At 45.9% G+C, this 20411-nt stretch overlaps 1 protein-coding gene across 4 annotated transcripts in view; it reads right to left on the minus strand.

Moving 5' to 3' along the window:
• Positions 1-20411, minus strand: part of LOC110493680 (E3 ubiquitin-protein ligase SMURF2) — a 78398-nt gene that overhangs the window by 23686 nt on the left and 34301 nt on the right. For 2 of the 4 annotated variants that reach the window (XM_021568085.2, XM_021568084.2), the window contains exons 2-11: positions 19187-19225; positions 16022-16169; positions 11864-11997; positions 8942-9007; positions 8349-8433; positions 7733-7816; positions 6493-6710; positions 2403-2487; positions 878-1036; positions 537-605 (exon numbers count right to left, since the gene is read on the minus strand). In XM_021568085.2, coding sequence (XP_021423760.2) covers positions 537-605; positions 878-1036; positions 2403-2487; positions 6493-6710; positions 7733-7816; positions 8349-8433; positions 8942-9007; positions 11864-11997; positions 16022-16169; positions 19187-19225 — 1087 coding nt within the window. The remainder of the gene's footprint in view (positions 1-536; positions 606-877; positions 1037-2402; positions 2488-6492; positions 6711-7732; positions 7817-8348; positions 8434-8941; positions 9008-11863; positions 11998-16021; positions 16170-19186; positions 19226-20411) is intronic. The other 2 variants (XM_021568087.2, XM_021568086.2) reach the window with 1 other exon arrangement.

Raw genomic sequence — 20411 nt, forward strand, 5'->3', positions numbered from 1 at the left:
GGGGGAGTACCGGCATGCCCGCACAACACACACACACCTGCTGGCTTACTGCAGAGTGAGGACTAGCCTAGCAGCATCTGATCCACATTACATTGAGTTTCCTCAGTAGTGGAATGGCTCCAGCCCTAACCCCAGATCCAGCCCAGAGGCCTTTCATGGCATACCTGAGGTTCAGCTGAGGCAGCGCGCTGACAGACTGTTTGCGCACAGACAGCCAGGAGTGTGTTTAGTGAACCTGAATGGCATCTGTGAAAATCAACAGTGGCGAAGCTACACACACAGACGGCCCACTGGTAGGGTCACACGTTGTTAGCATTTTTTTCAGTCTGAGTCTTACGCTGCTGTCGTGATGTCTGTTTGTGAATATAAGTATGGTGAAAGGTTGCTGAGTTTGCACACACACACGTGTCTGGTTGAGTGGTGTGTCAGTGTTGTTATTTGTCACCCCTGAAGTGTGGTGTGTGTGTGTGTGTGTGTGTGTGTGTGTGTGTGTGTGTGCGTGCGTGTATGTATGTATGTATAGGGAGGAGGGTTACCTGAGGTTAGTGTTCTGGCTCTGGCTCTCCATGGCCACGCGGGAACCGTTTGGACCAGGGCCGTTTGGACTAGGGAGGAAAAGAGGGAGAGAGCAACAAACCAACAGTGATATAAAATGGGACAAAAAGATCTGACGCCATCACACAGCAGATGGATTCACTAACAGCAGGCAGAACGCTTCCTCAACATTTTTGCTACCAATTTACTGTAATCTAGAAAATAAGCAAACGCAGTGTTTTCAGCTAAAGGCATGACCCCTGAGTAGACCACTAGATAAAAAGTAAAGACCCCAGCTCGAGTCAAAGGTCACAGCCTGAACAGTGACAGTGTTTGCACTCACTTCAGGACCAGGTGGAGGTTGGCGGAGAGGCGCGGGTCGGTGAACTGCGTGGTTCGGTTGTTGTGGTCCACAAAGTAGACGCGTCCCGTGGCCGTGTTGCGGATCTCCCAGCCCGACGGCAGAGGACCCAGCTCCTCACAGTTGACGTTGCTCAGATCCCTGGGCATGAAAATAGGACCACAGGAGACCGTGAAGAGAACTAAACCATAACCACGTAAACCCATCGCTCACTCAACCTAGGGTGCTAAAACAACAAGGGTATAACACAATGAGCATAATAATACAGTATTTACTACTATTATCATTATACTTTATTGAGTATTAATCTAGGTTAATGAGAGTATATTATCTTTTATAGTGTAAGAACCAGGCTATTATAGTACAAATCGTAAACACAGTCACTACTGTTAGCAGTCTTTATTCTACCAGTTAGGTAGGATTATTGAGTGCAATTTGTATTTTCTAAGTACACAACAAATCTTTTCTTCCAAGTATAAAAAGGACATCCCAGAGGCATGCCTAAATTCAACTCAACAGAGTTGGATCGATCGCAAAACATCTGAGAAAACACTTGAATAAATTCCAAAAACTCCCTATCGGTCTCTACTCCCCCATAGACCTACATTCTTTGCTGTTGAAACCTAAAACCCTGAAGTGGGATGTATTAACTGTCCACTAAGGACTCATCACTAAAGCAGTCTGCACATGCCTGGCTAAGCTGTTTCATTACATAATGGGTGTTTGTAACTCGTTCTGGGCGAAATGACCATGATTCAAGGTTGAATCTTAAGGATATTGAATCTCTGAAGACCAAGACATTGATAAGTTCATTATTTGGGATAAATCGGTGTGCTTGTGTGTGTGTGTGTGCGTATTAGCGCATCAATGAACAAGAAATACTCAGTGGAGGTGGTTCAGGGTTCACAACCAGGGCGGTAGGTAGCCTAGTGGTTAGAGCGTTGGGCCAGTAACCGGAAGGTTGCTGGATCGAATACCCGAGCCGACAAGGTAAAATCTTTCGTTCTGCCCATGAGCAAGGCAGCCCCCCGCCCTTGTTCCTCGGGCGCTATGGATGTCGTTTGGCAGCCCCCTGCACCTCTCTGATTCAGAGGGGTTGGGTTAAATGCACATTTCAGTTGACACATTTCAGTTGAAATACATTCAGTTGGACAAGAAGAAAACAGACTGAAATATGGAGGTCTACCTGGACTTAAGAGACATTTTATGACCCGGGAGACAGACCAAAAAGACTTGTCAAAGTTTCTAGTCAGTGTGAAGGAGAGAGAGCGAGTGACAGCGACAGATTGCTTTACATATGGCTATTTTGACCCTTCATTATTGTTGTTGTCCCGTTGACAATATTGATTATTATTTTATTTTATTATTTTAATTATGTTAATATTGTAAATCTCCAAAGTAAGCTTTGGCAAATGTACATTATTACCTCATGTCAATAAAGCAAATTGAATTGAGAGAGAGACCGAGAGAGATGGAGGTGAGTGTGTGTGTTCATAGCAGTGTGTACCTGGGCACTCGAGGGTCGTGCCATGTGCTGACGCCCGTCTGGGTGTGGAGGAAGTACACCTGGCCCTGCTGCGTGGTTCTTTGCTCTGTGGGGGGAGGGGGGGGCACAAAAAGACAACGCCGTGAGAAAAGCGGAGGCAATCTTAAATGGCACACCCTTTTGTTCTTCAATTCTTTCAACTTAAACGGCACACAAATCAGTATTTATGTTCCAAAAATCTGGACAGGACACCAGCGTGAACCACCCAGTATGAGTGCACTGACGGTGACAGGGCACCAGTGTGTGTGCGCGCGCGAGCGCGCCTCGTGCATGCACATGTAGTCCCTCATTCATCCCCATTAACCCTGATTTCCTTCCGGCACCACATATTCCACCCAGCTCACCGCTCACTCCCTCAGTTCCACCCAACTGGTCAAGAGTCACTGACTGAGTTGAAGGAGAAAAACGCCCCCTGGCCTTAAGTGAGTCACCTCTGCCAACCTCTGCCAAGAACATTGGGCATTTTCAGGGGCATGGATCACCGCCATTCTAACTGAATGGCATTCATCACCACCCTTATCATTTCCTTCACAGACTCTCTGGTTCAGTTCTTCTACAGAGCTCTGTGTTGAGCCTGGAGTTTATGCAGTTCAACACAGAGGCCCAAGAGCTCTGCAGGAGATATACACTGAGTGTACAAAACATTCCGGGACATAGACCGACCAGGTGAAATGATAGGCTATGATCCCTTATTGATGTCACTTGTTAAATCCACTTCAAAACAGTGTAGATGAAGGGGAGGAGTCAGGTTAAAGGAGGATTTGTTAAGCCTTCAGACATGGACTGTGTATGTGTATACCATACAGAGGGTGACTGGGCAAGATGAAAAATGTCGAAGTATGGTAGCAGGTGCCAGGCGCACCGGTTTGTGTCAAGAACTACAACGCAGCTCCGAGTCTTTCACGCTCAACAGTTTCCTGTGTGTATCAAGAATGGTCCACCACCCAAAGGACATCCAGCCAACTTGACACAACTGTGGGAAGCATTGGAGTCACCATGGGCCAGCATCCCTGTGGAAAGCTTTCGACACCTTGTAGAGTCCCTGCCCCGACGAATGTTTGGTATACACCGTACATACTCATCATTTATGAACTGGCTAAGTTGTGTCGTATATTAAAATAGGAGGTAGAAATAGAGGATGGGGAACTTCCACAGAACAGGGAGATTGTGGTGACTGGTGGGCTGGCGTTGTAAATCAGTGTTTCGCTACAGCATATTAAATAATGGTGCAATACACTCGACTGTTGACATCCGACGTGTCAATGTTTTTAGTTGTATCTGTCCATATCAAATGAATCTGGTCCTCAGGCTAACCGCTACCATATATACAGAGAGAGAAAGAACTGGCTGGCGGACGTGATTACAAGCAAATAAGCCATTAAATACATAATTTAATTGTGTGTTGGTCTCTGGCTGTGAAAGTCAAATTGGTCCAGCACTGTGTGCATGGGGTGCTCAAAATAGCTGCAATCCATAGCAACAGCCTAGCAACCACCAGCCTGTAGTACTTAAATCATATTGCATAATGTATGTAATACGTTCCATCTGCATGTATAATGTATACAAGACTGAGGCTGTACAGAGGGAACAATAATATCTGACGCTTGACAAGGGCAGATGTTGACCAAAAACACCCAAATGAAAACCAGTTCCCCTCGAATGCACCCTTTCACGTAAACCTGTGAGAGTCAAACACATGGGGGAAATGTTCTTTCTCTCCCTTCCCTTCAATCGCTCTCCTCCTCTTTGGCTCGCTCCCCCTCTCCATCTCTCCTTTGTGGGAATATCACTCCGCACTGCGAGAACACTTTGGAGCGCTGGGAAGTGTTCGCAAACACGGGGAAGCGAGGAGAAGAGGGGTGAGGAGAGAAGAGGGGCCTTGAAAACACAGCCTGCGCTGATTGCAGCTGTCATGATGTGGTGCTGTGGGAAGAGGGAAGCTGAGAGAGGGAGGAAAGGAAGGAGAGAGGGGGAGGGAGCTGAGAAACATAGGGAGGGACAGAGGGATCTAGAGAGACAGGGAGGGGGAGAGAGGGAAGGAGGGATGACGGCTGTGGTTGCAGCAGCAGGGAGATTGTTGTACTACCCTCTCAAAGGCTGACAACAAAGCCATGTTTGCCCTGGTATTACGCTGCTACAGTAGAAGTCGGAGGTTTACATACACCTTAGCCAAATACAGATAAATTCAGTTTTTCACAATTCCTGACATTTAATCCTAGTAAAAATTCCCTGTCTTAGGTCAGTTAGGATCACCACTTTATTTTAAGAATGTGAAATATCAGAATAATAGAGAGAACGATTTATTTAAGCTATTTAAGCATTCCTAGTGGGTCAGAAGTTTACATACACACTCAATTTGTATTTGCTAGCGTTACCTTTAAATGGTTTAACTTGGGTCAAACATTTCGGGTAGCGTTCCACAAGCTTCCCACAATAAGTTGGGTGAATTTTGGCCCATTCCTCCTGACAGAGCTGGTGCAACAGTCAGGTTTGTAGGCCTCCTTGCTCGCACACGCTTTTTCAGTTCTGCCCACAAATGTTCTATAGGATTGAGGTCAGGGCTTTGTGATGGTCACTCCAATACCTTGATTTTGTTGTCCTTAAGCCATGTTGCCACAACTTTGGAAGTATGCTTGGGGCCATTGTCCATTTGGAACACCCATTTGCAACCAAGCTTTAACTTCCTGACTGATGTCTTGAGATGTTGCTTCAATATATCCACACAATTTTCCTCCTCATGATGCCATCCATCTATTAAGTTCACCAGTCCCTCATACAGCAAAGCACCCCCCCCCCCATAACCACAGTTGGGATGGTGTTCTTCGGCTTGAAAGCTAAAAAAGAAATTCTCCCAAAAAATACGATCTTGTCCCCATGTGTAGCTGCAAACCGTAGTCGGGATTTTTTATGGCGGTTTTGGAGCAGTGGCTTCTTCCTTGCTGAGCGGCCTTTCAGGTTATGTCAATATAGGACTCTAGGAGACAGAACACATCTCCTTCCTGAGCGGTATGACGGCTGCGTGGTCCCATGGTGTTTATACTTGCGTACTATTGTTTGTACAGATGAACGTGGTACCTTCAGGCGTTTGGAAATTGCTCCCAAGGATGAACCAGATTTGTGGAGGTCTACCATTTTTTTTCCCCTGAGGTCTTGGCTGATTTCTTTTGATTTTCCCATGATGGCAAGCAAAGACGCACTGAGTTCGAAGGTAGGCCTTGAAATACACCTCTAATTGACACAAATTATGTCAATTAGCCTATCAGAAGCTTCTAAAGCCATGACATCATTATCTGGAATTTTCCAAGCTGGTTACAGGCAGTCAACTTAGTGTATGCAAACTTCTGACCCACTGTAATTGTGATACAGTGAATTATAAGTGAAATAATCTGTCTGTAAACAATTATTGGAAAAATGACTTGTGTCGTGCACAAAGTAGATGTCCTAACCGACTTGCCAAAACTATAGTTTGTTAACAAGAAATTTGTGGAGTGGTTGAAAAGCGAGTTTTAATGACTCCAACCTAAGTGTATGTAAACTTCCGACTTCAACTGTACGTGGACACTGCAGGGTCCATGACTTCCTTTCACTGATAATTACAGTGTGTGCCTACATGTGTGCGTACGTGTGTGTGTGTTCATGTGACACTGTAGCTCTGAGTCAGGCCAGTTGAGGTGTGTTTATGTAAGCATGTGACTGTGCTTACAGAAGCCTTTGGCACATCATGCTGGCTGAGTGAGCGAGCGTGTCTCTCTCTCCTCGATAATGAGTAACTGTACACATATCCCTTAGGTAGGTCAGGCAGAGGGTGTTGTGTGTCTCTGACTGCACCCCTGTCCTCTGCCCTCTCCATATCCCTTAGGTAGGTCATGCGGGTTTGTGTGTGTGTCTGTAACCACATCACCTGACCACCATATCCCCTAGGCAGGTCAGGCAGTGTGAAAATTAGTGTGTATACATTAGTTATGTGAACGTGTGTGTGTGTGTTAGTGTACATGTTTGTGTGCAGGTCTTTGTATGCCTGTACGTTTTTTTTTGTGTGTGTGGGTCTCACCGTATCCCTCTGGCAGGTCCGGCGGGGTGTGGAGGTGGGTCCTGCTCATGTAGTTCCTGTGTCTCTGGGAGCGGACGCGTCTCTCCTGGACCCGCGGGTCACTGCCACTGCTAGGCAGCACACCGATGGCTGCCCCGTTGGGTGTCAGGATCGGCGTGTTCTCATCCACCACGCAGCTGAGGGGCCGCCCGGAGGGGCTGGAGTACTCAGACGCCGGCCTGGAAAAGGGGGAGGTGGACAAACACAAATAATGAGATAATATCTAAGAAAGTGTGCACATTTGATGGGGTATTGTTTGTTTGTGTGTGTGTGTGTGTGTGTGTGTGTGTGTGTGTGTGTGTGTGTGTGTAACCGTGTGACGGCGTCAGACTGTTTGTCCCCCTGCCTCTGTGTGTGTGTGTGTGTGTGTGTGTCTCAGTGGCAGTCTAGTCCATGAGAGTGGCAGGAAAGCAACTGATAAGATGACTGGTCAAAGGGAGCGAGAAAAGGAGAGGAGAGAGCCCCCCCTCCACTCCCCTAGACCACTTTGTCTGGCCATCCAGGGCCGCTGACGCCTTGGTTCCCCTTCGACAACCCCGCCCCACGCCTTAACCCCTGCCTCGCCCACCTCCTCTCCCCTAACCCAATCCCACCCCTCCCGCTTAAAGAAAAATAGGAAGGCCAGCTCCAGAGGGGTAATTTATTTGTTTGCTTACTTCCTTATTGGCTCCACTGATACGGGGGCCAAGTAAGGAAGGCAACCGTTGTTCCAGGAGAAAGGTGGGCCAAGCCAAACCTAGCTGGCCCTATTTGTGGGACTGAGCCTTTCAGGAAATTGATAGGAACTCACTCATTAGGCTGCCCTGTGACTGGTTTGTTTTCCTTTTACAATAGTGCATGGATTGCCTATTTTCTGGGTCAGCCAGGCACAATATACTACCAGACAAGCTTGGGGTTGTTGTGGCATATAAGCAACGGTTTCCCTTAGGACTTAGATGGGAGAGGTTGAGTGCCCTTTTTAAGGGAAACGTAAGGAAGATAGACTAATAAACAGGCCAGAGGTGAAGAGGGAGGTTGATGCTGTGTTGTATTATAAAGAATGTCTGGACTATTTATGTAAATTACAGATGATGGATTTGACCTTTGGTACTCAGTGTGTGAAGAAACGGTCTGCTGGATGTTGGCAGCACTCCAGGGTCAGTAGCTTCCATCTGGTGCAAAGGTAGGTAGGTAGGGTGTGTGTGTGTGTGTGTTGACGTACCGGGTGGGCCTCTCCCATTGCGTGGTGCGTGTGATGTGGTTAAGGTACTGGATCCGACCAGAGGCTGTTCTCCGCTCCTCCCAGCTGATACAGACGGACAGACACACATGAAGACAGACACAGTGAGCAACAGACCAAGGAACAAGTATTTCCATATGCATTAGAATTGTTTTTATCCAACCAGATTCAATATGCCCCTATTCCAACCAGATTCAGATCAACTTTCAAGCTAAACCTTATACAATAACAAACAACTATCTCTACGTAGAAAACAATGTAAATCTAATAGCGGATTTATGCTTGATCCGGCAATCCGGTTTGCAGAGGCGAAATCGAGCCCCTCACAAATTTTGTAACAACTAAGAGGGTTCCGTATAACATCGACATGACTGGTTGATGGTAGGTGGGGGCAGGAAGTCCTGTATAAACACAAACTCACTTCCTTGACAACAGTTCTGCTCAACAGCTCTGCTACACAAAGTGAAATAAGTATGAATGCCCTGACTTAAAATGCTGTACGGCTAACGCCAGATTGGCCATGCAGCGCCTCTCATTGGAAACACGCAAACTGGTACATAATGTAGCTTTAGTCTTAAGAAACATCCAGAGGCCTTACCCATCAGGTAAATCATTATCAAACAGACGGCTGCAGTCCACCACGGGGCCTCCTGTTCCGATACGGTCTCTGGACTGTAGACTCACTGGAGACAGGTGACGACAACAGCAGCAGTTAGAACAATATCATGCAATGCTGTATAACTAAGGCCATGAGAATGAGATTATCCTAACCGTAACCTGACCAAGGGAAACTCTCGACCCTAGTTGAACTGGGGCTTAGTGTTCTTCCTGGTCAGGTCACAGTCTGGAAAAGAACTCCAACACTAAAAGCAGTGTGTGGTGAGGTAAACCCAGAGTACTGAGACACCGGATCCAGAGAGCCCCGTCTGCGTTGTGCAAACAGACTCCGTGGAAACCTAAGAGGTCAAAGGTGGTTTTACTTAGAAACGAGACGACGAGCTACTCAGACAGTCATGGCTTTCCTTTCAGACAGTCCGATGATAGTGGCGAAACATCCACCAGACCTGTGGTTGTGTCAGACAACCACAGGTTGGGCCAAAGTGTGTTTTTGTGTGTGTGTGTGTGTGTGTGTGTGTGTGTGTGTGTGTGTGTTCTTGTATGCGGTCCATAGCACTGCACAGATCTACTCACCAACTATCTGGCCTCTCACTGTGTCGTTGTCATTGGGGCCCAGCTTGTTCAGGTCCAGTCTCTGATCTGTGGGGTTAGAAGAAAAACAATATTAATGAGCAAAAAATTACTTATTATTCCCCAAGGGAATTTCTAAAGCTTAATGGAATTATATCTGTCTGGCCTTAGCATTGAGTAAGGACAAGACAAACACTGCTATTACAATACTGCCATGTCATCACCACAAGAGCAACATCATACCAGCCAGCAGCATCCCACTGCAGGCTTGCCTCTGAAGCTAAGTAGGGTTGGTCCTGATCGGTCCCTGGACGGGAGACCAGATGCTGCTGGAAGTGGTGTTGGAGGGACAGTAGGAGGCACTCTTTACCTCTGGTATTAAAAAAGATCCCAGGGCAGTGATTGGGGACATTGCCCTGTGTAGGGTGCCGTCTTTCAGATGGGACGTTAAACTGGTGTCCTGACTCCATGTGGTCACTAAAGATCCCATGACACTTATCGTAAGAGTAGGGGTGTTAACCCCGGTGTTCTGGCTAAATTCCAAAGCTGGCCCTCATGCCATCTTGGCCACCTAATCATCCTCAGCTTACAATTGGCTCATGCATCCCCCCTCTTCTCCCTTGTAACTATTCCCCAGGTTGTTGCTGTCAATAAGAATGCATTCTCAGTCAACTTACCTGGTAAAATAATGGTTAAAACACAATCCTCATACAACAAACCATTTTCCCTTCAAAACAAGAGGTGAAGAAAACTTTAATACCTTGGACAACAAGAGAAATATGAACAGATGACGACTAAGATAGTCAGAACACGACATCAAATCTGCCTATGAACAAGACCGTCAGCCAATGGAAGGAGGCCTACACTAATAAAGGGGTCTCCATTTCACAGTGCAGGCTAAGCCCTGATCCCAAATCAGCCATAGCTGCTCTCCCTCTACTCATCCCAAAACATCCTAGACATGTCAGCTCCTATTAACTAACTCTTTGGTCTGGGTCAGGGGGAGCAGAAAGTGAGAGCACACCCTAGGCTACGGGAGACAGGTGGTGGTGGTGGGGGGTGGTGGTGGTGGTGGTGGTGGTGGTGGTGGGGGGGGGGGTCTTCCTGACAGACAGCACTGTACTGTGGATTGGGGATCTGTTCCGGATACGTGTCTAGACTAAACAGGGACGGCCTAGGGGTTACAAGGCTGGAATAGTAAGCAGCTTTCAGAGGAGTAAAAAAAGAGACTAAGTGAAACTGTATCCTGGCCCTGCAAACATCTGAGGTGCATTGAAAAAAAAATAAAGCAAAGGGCGGGGGGGGGGGGGGGACAAGCTCAGATGAAAGGAAAGAGCAGGAGAATACAAAGGGTACGGGAACCAAAAATACCACACAAAAAAAACACGGCACAAATGTAGGCTTAATTACCAGTGTATCAACAGTATACATCTCTCTGTATACAAGTCTTGCCACCCAGACAGTGCATAGACTATATAACACTAAAATGACTGACCCATGTATAGATTCTATACATACCGTCCGCCATCACAGACGCACCAAAACCAGTTTAAATAAACTATGGTAAAATAAGACAACAACAAAAAGGAGAGAATCCTGAGGCCTGCCATTTGTAACAAGGACAAAGAGCTCAGAGGTTAGTGTCCAGTGCGTGTGTGTGTGTGATGCTACAGTAAGTTGCAGTACAGGAAGTTGTAGAGCTGTACCGGGCCAGACTGTTAGGAAACGGCGCGGCAGCAGAAGAGGCCCCTAGAGACTGTGGTGGCTGGACCACAGACAGACAGGCGGGCGGGGGCGGGTTATGTGAGGACTGGTGCTTTGCGACAGCCTGTCTCCCTTGTTGTCCACATCAGCAGCATTTACCCATACTGACTGGCTTCAGTGCCACACTGTCTGACTGACAATTTCTAGAGGACTCTCACCACTTAGGGAGAAAACCGCTGAGTGGTATAGATAGTTATACAGATATACTATAGATGGAGGGTGAGGAAAGTAGGGCAGTTAGATGTACAATTAGGACTACATCACAGCATAGCAATATACTGTAAGTGGAGCTAGTTTAACAGCCTAGCTAGCATCTTTAACCGTTAAATGTTATAGCTTGGCTGAAAAGAGCGATGCTCTATACCTATGGTTGTTCACTGCTAATGCTAGCAGTCGGGGTGGGACCCAGTCTGAATGCAGCAGCTAACGGCTAACAAGCTAGGTAAAACAAAGAAATAGACTTTCCAGTAAGTACTCATTAAGAAGCAGTCACTGAAAGAGTAGAAAAGGGAGACAGCACGTCTACTTCACACACAGTTAGTCTGTGTCTGAAGAGACAGCAGGCTGGGTGTGTGTGTGTGTGTGTTACCCTTCACGCTAGAGATGGAAACCCCAGGGAGTGTGTTTGAGCTGGCACCGCCAGGCGTGGTCGAGACTCCCAACTCCCAGGAGCCCCCTATCCCGCTCTCAATGGCATCCGTCTCACCAGGCCAGGCAGCGCCAACAAGCTCCGTGCCCTAGCCAGCCAGACTGGCACCTGATACCCAGGGAGGGAGCGGGCAGAGCGGCGCAGCGACAGTGCCAGACTCCCAGATGGACGTCAATCAATAGGGTTTAATGGCAGGTGTGTGTGTGTGTGTGTGTGTGTAGTAGGGCCTTCTAGGCAGTGGGGCAGGACAGAAGCCTGTCTTGTCTTTGATGTGGTCTATAAATCAGATCATGCGTTGCGTACTAGGAGTGGAATAATGATGAATAGAGGGGGGAATGTGTGTCTGGGTTTGAGTCATCATTGGGAGGTTTTTTGCTGTCTCACACTAGACAGACCACCGCTAGACAGACGCACACTGTGTAAAGCACGCTCACACACATTTTTGCTCAAATGTGCACGGTCCCAAATGAATTGTTGCTCTAATACATGCTTGAACGCACACACACACTTACAGCCGGTGTCTTTGAGGCGGTTGATGGCGTTGGAGAGAAGGCGTACACAGCCCAAGAAGCCGGCCCCCTGCTTCTTGTGAATCTTCTTGTGGTTCCACACACTGATGGTGATGGAGTCAGACTTCCCAATGTACCTGTGGATGATAGAGACAGTCCCTTTAATATGAGTCACTAAATACATAACAGACCAACCGATGTGAGTGAGTGAGTGAGTGAGTGAGTGAGTGAGTGAGTGAGTGAGTGAGAGAGAGAGAGAGAGAGAAAGAGAAGAGAGAGAGAATGTGAGCGAGGTAGTCGTTTTAATATGCATCTTTTAATATCTTTAAATGCATCACTTATAACACTGAGTGGGTCTGTGTCTCATCAGTGTGCTTTTGGAGTGCCGAGTCATTATCTCAGGGTAACAGCGAAGCTAATAAGGAGAGATGTACATCTCATACACACACACACACCTGCACATACATACCGAAGAGGATGACCTACTAAAGAAACAAGTGTGTACACAAAGTCACATCACAGAACGTATGGAGGGGTTCTGATGTCTAAATGACTCTGATTACAGTGTGCCAACTGTCCACGATGACGACGATGAAGCTGCTTGTCTGGCTATAAGGTCAGCCTAGTCATCATGAATCAGAGAGAGGAGAACCCCTTGTCTCCCCTCTCTCCTCTGCACCACAGTCTCCCAGACAGACAGCACTTACAGTAACACACACTGACTGGTCTAATTACAGCTTTCCCAACACTGCTGCCAACTCAGCCCTCCTCCATGGGTACGTATATATCATGAAGGGTTTCCTGGAGAAGAGTTTCCCAGAGCGCACATAGAAGATGCACATGGCCCATACTGTTAAAGGGAGTGGGGAGAGGTTGTCTAGTCAGTTTTCAAATTTGCTCACTCACAGCGTCTCCTTTTGTCAATAGACAAGTCAGCTCAAATATCTGATACTAATATCACTGGCAACTGATGTCTGTGGACGATATAAATGCTTCCATTGAGGAGTATGACTTTTTGCATAGTTCCGTCTTTAAAGGAGCGATGGACAGAAATTAAATGAAACTTTAATCTAAGCACATTAAATCTAAGCTGGTTTTTCTTTTCATATTAAAAGCCTTGCTTGCATTGTGGGTTGAAATTTCCACCTGCTGTCTGATCTAGATTTGGATAAAGGCTTCAAAACTAAGCCAAGTTACTCCACCTCTACACTGTGGTGGTAATGCATGGGCCAACAACATGATTTGGAGTGTGTGTGTGTTGCAAACCCAGGCTGCGTTTAAGGGGAAATGAGAGAGCAGACCAGACAGTGACCTAGCGTCTGGGGCTTTGAAAAAGAGGACAGGTAAACACAATTTCCTCAGTCATAATGACTTGAGGAAGACACACGTGTACACACACATTTGTGAAACCATGTGCAGTCTGGCTTTGCAGGTAGAGCCCGTGATTAGAAGAGTGCTTACCACAGCAAATTAAGGAGGAGAAAGAAAAACAGAGAGAGAGAGAGAAGGAAACCCTCTTGTCCGAGCATACGGCTAAGTATAGCTATATGATAATTCCACAGTATGGTAAGTATTACTTACAGAGCCTCAGTCTAGCTAGTCTGAAGAGCTTTTCATTTCAAGTGGGTGTAAGCATGCCAATCAGATCTCGGATCAGTTTACTCTTCCAAATCCCTTACCTCATTAGGGTGGAACACTTAACTGGCCTTCGATCAGTTTCTAAGCTGATAATTAAACAAGTTCGCCAATTCACTGGTTTGTGACTGATGGTGACTGGTGAGCTGGGGTGGCACAATGGGAGACATCTAGTCATGCCACTTGGTGCCCAGTCACGCCAGTCTGCCAGCTCAGATAGGGTTAAAGGTAATGAGGCTAGATATAGATGTCTAGACTAATCGACGGCCTAGACAGACTGGCAGACGACACCGTCACACATCCTCCCCTGGCGGCTGGCGAGACCAGCTCTGCCTTCTGGGATGACAGCACGGCAGCCACCTGCTCTGGGTTTCCTGTGCCGAGAGGGACGAGCGATTAGGGAACCGGGGAGGGAGAGAGAGGAGGCGGCTGGTGAGGAGGATAGCGTGGTCGGTGCAGTGAGAGGAGGAGTGTGAATGGGTTTTCACCAATCAAGGCCTCTGAAAAGTACAACCGTGAATCGCATCAATTAACTTCTCTATGGAAATATGAAATACCGCCTTTTACCGTATAAATTGATCAAGGGCTCTAACATACAGTATGAAGCTAAAATGGGTCACATATTCACCCAGATTGGATCCTACAGAGGGCAGCGACAGCGCTTACGGGCCTTGTGCTCTAAAACAACCCCTTTACTATTCATGACGTCTCTAGCTTGCCTAAGGGATATACAGTGCATTAGCATCCCATTGGGAGCTCCATCACCATCATCTCTAATGCTGCCTGCCCTGCTGCAGGCGCTAACGCACCGAATATGAAAACAGAGCGGGGCAGAATGTATGCTCCTCAAGCTGCAAACACAGTCTGAACTAATACATGTTTTGACAGCTCTCTCTTTTCTGGTTTAATGGCCTCTGTCTGCAAACGTATAACTAGATAAGTTACGCTGTAATTGCAAAATCAATGACTATTAGTGAAAACTGCAACGACAAAACTCAGCCTGTTTTGCAGTACACAAGCACCAGTCAATGGGTGTGTGTCACACACTCCTTGACTGTGCCCTATTTCTTCAATGTGTACACTCATACACTCAACCCCATGCATTTCAAACTAAAAGCATTGGATTGGTGTATTTCGCACACCAGTACCTTCCATGAATGTGCACATAGGGCGGATGAAGGATGTATTCTGCAGTAACTGTAATGACCTGTAGTCCAGAAGGCTACACTACAGTAGCAGACCCACGGAGAGGGGGCTGCTGGGTAGGCTGTGTGCTGAGCAATTAGCTTGGCCTGGTGTGGAGGGAGGTGTGGAGAGCAGTGGCAACCTGCCAGCCAACAGGCTGAGGCTGAAGGCTCCATCTGTGGCTGTGCTCCTTGGCATGTCAGCCATTTCCTGTGACAGAGCCCTGGGGTCAGGGGTCACTGGCAGGGGCGACTCCCCTAGGACCAGTGGAGAGGCAAGTGTTTGAAGACAAGCATGGTGGGGGGGGGGGGGCACACACGGAAAAATAGACACAGCGAGAGAGACAGACAGAGACATCTACATGTGTGCGCAAAGCTAGCAAATATGTCTTCCTGCTGCAGTGCCAAACGTATGTTTTTTTTGTTCTTTTCTTTCTTGGGGACCTAATTGATGATGTAACTACATTCTCTGTATTATTCAATCTGTGCATAGTGGTTTGGTGCCAAGACACCCACATCTCTGCATAGTTCCCCAATGCTTTTGTAACACACACACCCCTCACACACCCCTCTCTCCCCATTTCTAGCTTTCTCTCCTCTTCACCCGCTCCCTCCCGCTACATCCCTCTCCTGTAACGCCAGTAGGTCCTTTGAGTCCAGTGGCGATTACTCCCTAGAAGAGCATGTAAAGCTTGCTGCGCAACATTCACAACACATGGCTCATTTCAGTGCAAATATTCAGTCGGACAGTCGCAATGGTTAGACTAGAGTTGCGTCTGAAATGGCACCCTATTCACTATAAAGTGCACTACTTTTGACCAGGACTTTAGTCAAAAGTAGTGCACTACATAGGGAATAGGGTGCCATTTCAGACTAGCCTTAGAGTGAGCGTGCAGCAGCCCAGTCAAAAGGCCTCAAATGGTTTATGGTGGGTGTTCCTGCACATTAGCACGGGAAGGGAGGGTAACCTGCTGCATTCCTCGCACGCTTATCATAGCAGCACATGGAGACGCCACAGCTTAGTCAATGGAACCAGAACAGCGTGATAACATTGAAAACCATAGTCAACATGGGAGGTTGCGTTAGTAGTTGTCTGTAGTTCTTTGGCATCCATTATAGTTCCACCAAATCCAGACCCTAGTTCCTACACACGCCAGACGTTTCTCCTGGGGACGAGGTTATGGGATGAGGTTATACTATTACTTCCTACTAGGCACTTTTGAAGCTCTGAAAGGATAAATTCCACCTTGCTGAGACAAGCTGGAACTAGGAAGACATGGTGAAACAAGGGTTTATAGGTCTAAGGTGGTCCCCCAGTTTAGAGTCTTCCCTGGTGACTTACAGGTCATAATGTTGGTTCCACTTGGGGTCCAGCGTGTTCCTCACGGTGTCCGTGGAGTGGCATTGCCCCGAGCCGTCCACCACCACTTTGGCAAAGGGGTCAGGCAGCCCTGTGGAGGAGGAGCCAAAATGGAGGATTGTATTCACAACTGTGGATGGCATAGAAACAATGGAGTCAATGGAACTATTTTCACAGTATGGTTCATTTATCTAGCATGGAAAAAGTGTTGATATTAAATGGAGGATGTGTGCTTGAATACGTTTCTAGGTAACTGTATTCACAGGCTGATGGCATAGAAACAATGACTATGAACAGACCTAAATTCACATAATTTTAATTATCTAACATGAAGATATGTTATAGCTGAAATTGGATAGAAAACATGAGCTGGCGCACACCCAGAGAAAATTATTTTTCTGTAAAAGGTGCTGACTAAACGGCAAATAAACTATAAGCTATAAAAAAATAAAGAGTCGCAAACTCTATATATAAACTCCCAGTAATTTACTGGGTAAATCGGATTTACCCAATAAATTACTGGGAGTTTTATATAGTGTGTGCAAACTCTCTTTTTATAGCTTATAGCTGAAATTGGAGTCAAAATGCAGGACATGTATGTGCACGTCAAAATGATAGTTTCTATTGAACTGCATTCAAATACAATGGCTGAGTCATAAGACGGCATACAAAACATTCATTGTCAACGGACCTTTATTTACACTGTGACTCATTCAGATAACATACATAGGAAATACTGTGTGTATATGTAGTTGTAGTTGAGCAAGCAGCTCAGAAGCATGTCTTTCCACGCCAGTCTATTAGACTCTTTAGAAATATGATAATGGACGGTACACACACACTGCTACCGACCTACGCCAGATCAACGTGTCCCGCCCGTGTCATGTATAGTAGAAAGACCTGGAATAGATTGCTAGACGAGAGTAATGATGTGTATTTCAGTTGAGCTTATTCAGCAGTATTTGTAAACAAGACGTTGTTGCCAACTATTCACATCGGTGAGTTGCAATGTTGCAATCACTAGGCAGCCAACTGCATATAGGAAACAGAGTTCTCAATGGATCCACGTATATCACACGTGACACGACCTCACGATAGTTCAAATGACAATAAACATAACATTTATTAACATCATCCAGGAGAGCTGTATAGAGTGCGATATCATTTGGGCTTTGGAAACAAGTGCTTTCATAAATGCATGGCGCGGGCCTCGTTTCACATTAGCATTGTAATAAGCTTTCTCGCAATGAACCAGCCTTAAGACATTTAGTTAATTTACATATCGAATTTGATTGTTCAACATCCGTTTGACGATTTCTCATTTTGAGGCCACCTAGCGTGTCCTCTTTCCACTGCTGTGGTGCTGAATTACAGTGGGAATGGGGAGTGGTGCGGGCCGGCCCAGTCATGACTAGAAGAGATCCAGCTTTTGTCAAATGAACGTCAAAAGTTGAATTGTTTTGTATTTTAGCTAACTCTTTCCCTAACAATAACCTAATTTTCCTAACTTGCTACCAAAAGTCAAATCTGAAGTTAATTTGACAAAAGCTGCCATGACCGGCCGGCCCTGGTTATCGTACACAGCCATGTTTAGTTCGTTTTTAGGCTTACTTAAAAATGTTTGTGCCTAGGCTAAATTAAATTAGAAAGGATAGATTGTATTTGAAAACAGTTGTGTTTTGCTATTTATTAATGAAAATGTTCATACAAATAGCCTATAGGTCAGGTCGTTCGTAAATATACAAATATGATATTTTAAGTTGTGTTTTACTGTGTAGGAGACTTGTTTTTCCTACGCTAAATGTTTTAATATTTAAAAAATAATATTCATTGATGATTTATAGCAGGGATGAATACGCAACGGGTAAATGTTTTGCTTTTCAATAAAACCTGTCACGTTGGTACAAGAACAATGTTCTAGTTTATTTACAGGCTCTTTTATATTCTGTTAAGATTAATTACAATAATGTAAAATGTGATTTTGAGCCCCGTGGGTGGATGCCCTAATGAGTTACGCATATGGATGTCCGGGAAATTAAAATCTTGCCGGTCACGTTGTTCTGCACCAAATTTTCCTAACGGAAACTTGGTATGCACACGCACACACACACACACACACACACACACACACACACACAGAGACTGTGCTCCATAGAAATGACATACTGTGTGTGACTATAGTTAGGAGTACGTGTTGCTCCAGGCAATGATACCTCCCACAGGTCAAACTTGTTGAGTCACATTCAACCCTATGCCATACTGGCAGAGGAAGCAGGGACTTCCCTCTGCAGGTGTGTGTGTGTGTGTGTGTGTGGGGGGGGGGGGGGGGGGGGGAGAATGCGTCATTTACAGGAAACTGTGCCTTAGAAGCCCACAGTAATCCAATACATTCAAAGGAGATGTGCAACTGTAAAGCCTAAAGAATGTTCATATTCACTCGCTTTACCAAAATCCTACACTATAATAATTAGCCTACGAAGAGGACGTGCCTGTGCTTTGTGTTCCATCAGAGGTATTTATTTGTGATGGGTATCTCCGTCTCGCCATTATATAAAACTACACCAGAGCCTCTGGTAGCAGGGTAGCCTAGTGGTTAGAGCGTTGGACTAGTAATCGGAAGGTTGCAAGTTCAAACCCCCGAGCTGACAAGGTACAAATCTGTCGTTCTGCCTCTGAACAGGCAGTTAACCCACTGTTCATTGAAAATAAGAATTTGTTCTTAACTGACTTGCCTAGTTAAATAAAGAAAAAAGAAATACAAATAAATAAAGCGAATGTGAAGATAGTAAGATACAGAAACCCCACAGTTAACGACCGGTTAGCCTTTCACAGTCAGCCTAATGACCGAGTAACATTAAAATACTATTAAAACTACATTAATGGTTGCTCATCTGTGTCGTCAGGCATTACTAGCTCATCACCGACGCTCTTCTTCTTCATTGGATATCATCGGGGACTAGCGTCGATGTGCATCATGAGTTCTATCTTTAATCTGTATTCATCAGCCAATACTTCAGGCAGACTGAGCTCCTACGGGACTCCATCTACTGAAAGCTTCAAAGCCAGCCAGCTAGCTGACAATCCCATCCCAATGCACGGGGGGAGGACAGAAATAGGACTGATACAAAAAAATGGGTTACTACTCACGGAAGAAGTCTTTCTTTGACAAGTTCTTCGCACACAGCACTGGAAGAGAAGAGAAGAAGAAACATTAGATGAGCAAAAAATGATCCGTGTGGTACAATGGAAGAGCAATATTCTGGAGCTCTAAATACAACGCAAAGCAGCTGTGGGGGAAAAAACAAAAACCTGTGAGCTTATATATTAAATAAAACCAAAAGCACAACAGACGGCATAGGGGCACTGTTAGACCTCTATATGACAAGGCAAAGTCCGGTTTAGGCCTACACAAATAGTCTAAGCTACACTCCATTTCAATCCTTCACTCCAGGTATTTGGAGTCTGACAGATATTATGAAATGAGAACCAACTTTAGCTTGGAATCTGACCCCTGCCAGTACCTTGGATTCCTGCTCTGAATCCCAGACCCCTTTTGCGATAACCTCACTTTTGGGTGGTGCTCCCTCGGAATGTTCAACAGCTCAATTATTGGAGGATTTCTGGCTTGGCTCTACTTCGTCTTCATGGTTGCCGTGGGTAACCGCTGTTGTCTGTCAGCCTGTCCCCCCATTACGAGCTAGCAGAGAGAGCAGTTAAAGAGGCTTCCCTTGTAAAATATTGAGCAGACAAGCATTCTTTCCAATATGGAGCGAATCCCTGAGGTAAGCATCACAGCCAAGAGCCAACACACAATGGCTTCCAGAAGAGAAGCTAAGATGAGTTGCAGGAGCACTATGCCTAGCTCTCTCGCTCACGTATACAGTTCTCTTCACCATCTCTCCATCTCTGTAAATCTCTCTCTCCTGGTGTAATAGGGTCCAGGTGAGCCAAAGTGGGCCAAAGTCATGGAATGTCTTCCTAGTACTGCCAAGTTCTTATTGGGAGCAATAGAAACTCCGTAGGTTTGAGCAGTATACCGTATATACCATACACTGGGGTATTTGGAAAAAGCCACCGGATGTTTTTCCAATACCGTCAAAACTATTTATTTTAATTGTTTTTAATAAATTTGAATATTTGTAGCTACTTAAGTAAATACCTGCAGTCAACTTGTGCAATATGTTAAGAGAAAAATAACATTAAGCTTACGGTAGTCCCCAATCACATGGTGTTTGTTTACAAGCACACAATGACAAAAGACCGGAGCCTTCTGTGTCACTCACTGCTCTGCAACATGCGCCAGGTGATCTAATTACAGTATGGAATTCACAACTAAATGTTTGCCAGATAGATATCTTATAACTATTAAGTT

Source organism: Oncorhynchus mykiss, chromosome 17 (genome assembly GCF_013265735.2).
Source record: "Oncorhynchus mykiss isolate Arlee chromosome 17, USDA_OmykA_1.1, whole genome shotgun sequence".
NCBI lineage: Eukaryota > Metazoa > Chordata > Actinopteri > Salmoniformes > Salmonidae > Oncorhynchus > Oncorhynchus mykiss.